The sequence below is a fragment of the Camelina sativa genome, chromosome 17, assembly GCF_030686135.1.
Source record: "Camelina sativa cultivar CO46 ecotype springtype chromosome 17, ASM3068613v1".
In the NCBI taxonomy this organism is placed as follows: Eukaryota; Viridiplantae; Streptophyta; class Magnoliopsida; order Brassicales; family Brassicaceae; genus Camelina; species Camelina sativa.
Genome location: NC_141896.1, coordinates 30720088 through 30723104, shown reverse-complemented (window position 1 = coordinate 30723104; position 3017 = coordinate 30720088). Strand labels below are relative to the sequence as shown.

The following is a 3017-nucleotide window of genomic DNA, read 5'->3' as shown; positions in this document are numbered from 1 at the left end:
AAGACATGTGTCATAAATATAGAGCGCCAAGTGTCGTATTGTCAAATAAAGTTAAAGAAAAACCTTCTCATATTATATAAGATATAAGATAGTTGAATTTTATTCTTATCTTGATATAAATAAAGGTGCCAGATGTTAAACAATTAAACAAATAAATACTGGTACACATTATTATAGAAGAACTGTATGATATAAATTTTATTATCTATTATATATAAATTAAATCTGTGTATGTATGTGAACATGGAAATAATATATACTTTTTTAAATCGAAACGTGACACGAAGCATAAAACATAAAAGAAAATCTGATTTGTGTTTTGAAGTGTGAATACTATTATACAGATATTCAGACATTACATATGTCGATTTGCGTTTTCGTTTGACCAGCAAACACCATATATGGTTTTGAATTTGATAACAATTATGGCCAAATATAAGATAAGAGATGAAAAAAGGATAAAACTAAACAAAAAATCTGTAATATATTCTATAAAGAACTGCCATTAACTTCGTACACATCTGTATTTAAATCCCTTCAAAATGGTGAAGGTAAAAAGACTCAAGACAAAAGAAATGAATTCTTCCGACGTCAACTTCTCCTTACTTAAAAGCCAAACAAATGTTCCAGTCGAATTCGTTTGGCCGGAGAAAGACATGACCCCTTCAGAAGGCGACCTGGACCTCCCAATCGTAGACCTGAGTGGGTTCTTGAAGGGCGATGAGGCCGAGACACAGCTTGCAGCTAAAGCTGTGAGAGACGCGTGCATGGCCCACGGTACGTTTCTCGTGGTCAATCATGGCTTCAAGTCGGGCTTGGCGGAGAAGGCGCTTGAGACATCGAGTTTGTTCTTTGGGCTATCCAAAGATGAGAAGCTTAAGGCTTGTAGAATCCCGGGGAATATCTCTGGCTATACTGCGGGTCATAGCCAGAGATTTTCTTCCAATCTTCCATGGAATGAGACTTTGACTTTGGCTTTTAAAAAGGGTCCACCCCAAGTCCTTGAGGAATTTCTAACATCCAGGCTAGGCAATGATCGTCGAGAGATCGGGTAAAATAAATGGCATACATATACTTTAGTTATACATTATACTAACGCTATCAAAAATCCTATTTGAAATTCTCGTGTGCAAAAATGATAATGAGCCGAGGGCTAATTAAGGTGTACTCAACGGCCATATTCGTTTGCACTATGTAAACTTAGCGCGTGAACCACTTTGATCACTTGAGTTTTGGCTCGGGTGGTTTACATGTGGTGAATTTAATGAAAACAACTTACCAAGGGCTTAGCATTAGTTGGGCACTCTTGATACTTAAATCTTAAGATATCCGATTTAATATACGTTTAGATTTTATTATGTTTAAAGAGAAACTGGTTAACTGTTTTGTTCCTTTGAACTTCTTGGTTTTGTTTCAGTCAAGTGTTCCAAGAATTTTGTGATGCAATGAATGGTTTGACACTGGAGTTGATGGAGCTACTAGGGATAAGTATGGGTTTAAAAGACCGGACATATTACCGGAGATTCTTCGAAGACGGAAATGCCATCTTTAGATGCAACTATTATCCGCCGTGCAAGCAGCCGGACAAAACCCTTGGTGTTGGTCCCCATAATGACCCAACAGCTATAACCGTTCTTCTCCAAGACGATGTCGTGGGCTTAGAGGTCTTCGCCGGAGGTAGGTGGCAGATCGTGCGTCCTCGTCCCGGTGCTCTTGTCGTCAACGTTGGAGACACCTTCATGGTACGTTTCTTTTTAATTAATAAGGCCACCAATTTTTCTCAACAAGGACACATATATTAGATATAACTTAATTTTTTTTTTTTTTTTGGTAATGACTTTTTTAAATTTTCTTTTATGCAAACGCCAGTGTTTTGACTTAACAGGGATATTCCTCGACATTTCCTGGTGGAAGGATAAATAATATTTAAAATTAATTTTAAACTTTCATTATATAAATTGGATACAATTTTGTTATGTATGATAGATGATGAATAAATTGTTGTCCGCAAAGATGAGTATTATACTTTTTGGGACTAATCAAATAATAGAAAATGATTGGTCTATGCATTTATATTGATATTGAAATTCAATTACAATTTTTGCCATTTGATAAACAATCATACAATGTTCATGTTTTGTTTTGCATTTAATGTGAAAGGCATTGTCAAACGGAAACTACAAGAGCTGCTACCACAGGGCAGTGGTTAACATGGAGAAAGTGAGAAGGTCATTAGTGTTCTTCTCCTGTCCTAGAGAAGACAAGCTCATCGTGCCTCCTCCTGAACTTGTGCAAGGCGAAGATGCTTCTCGAAAGTACCCTGATTTCACTTGGGCACAGCTTCAGAGATTTACCCAGTCCGGATATCGAGTCGACAACACCACTCTCCACAACTTCTCTTCTTGGCTCACCTCTCACTACCCCAACAACTAAGATTTGTACTTTTCTTATTCATATATTTTTCCCTGCTTTCTATTATCGACTAGTAATGACATCTTTTGTAACTCTTGTTTTAACCATTATCTAATGGAACTTATTCACATAACTCATGAAGCTTAAATATATTAAATAAAAATTAATAAAAATTAATACTTCAATTCAAACACCAAATAACAAATATATTCAGTTATTAAACTGATGTTCTGGTAAATATTCAGGAAACTGGGCTGTAGTACCAAGTGGAAAGAACAGCAAACAAATTAAACACAACTTTTTTTAAAAAAAATATATACTATATTAAAATAAAATGGGCTTTCCCAAATGGGTTTGGCCTTGGATTACATACAAGAGAGACCCAGCAGATACAAAACGAAGGAAACGATTCGACGGAAAAGAAGATCGGATCCTGCTGATCAACCTGAGACAGCTGTTCGAACTATAGCGCCGGTGGTTGCAAGATCGACGACGTTGCGGCGGATTCACCAGATCGAATTCCTTGACGGAAGCAACCCAGATCCGTCAGTTCTCCTTCTCCGGTGAAACCACCTGACCTGCTACAAATCTTCCGACCAGTTCAG

General features: G+C 37.0%; 1 protein-coding gene across 1 annotated transcript; it reads left to right on the top strand.

Moving 5' to 3' along the window:
* Nucleotides 1–428: 428 nt before the first annotated feature.
* LOC104759779 (gibberellin 20 oxidase 5) lies at nt 429–2545 on the top strand. Its single transcript, XM_010482666.2, has 3 exons — nt 429–1051; nt 1418–1742; nt 2161–2545. Exons 1-3 carry the CDS (start codon nt 543–545, stop codon nt 2431–2433), a joined length of 1107 nt encoding a protein of 368 aa, XP_010480968.1. The 5' UTR covers nt 429–542; the 3' UTR covers nt 2434–2545.
* Nucleotides 2546–3017: the final 472 nt, after the last annotated feature.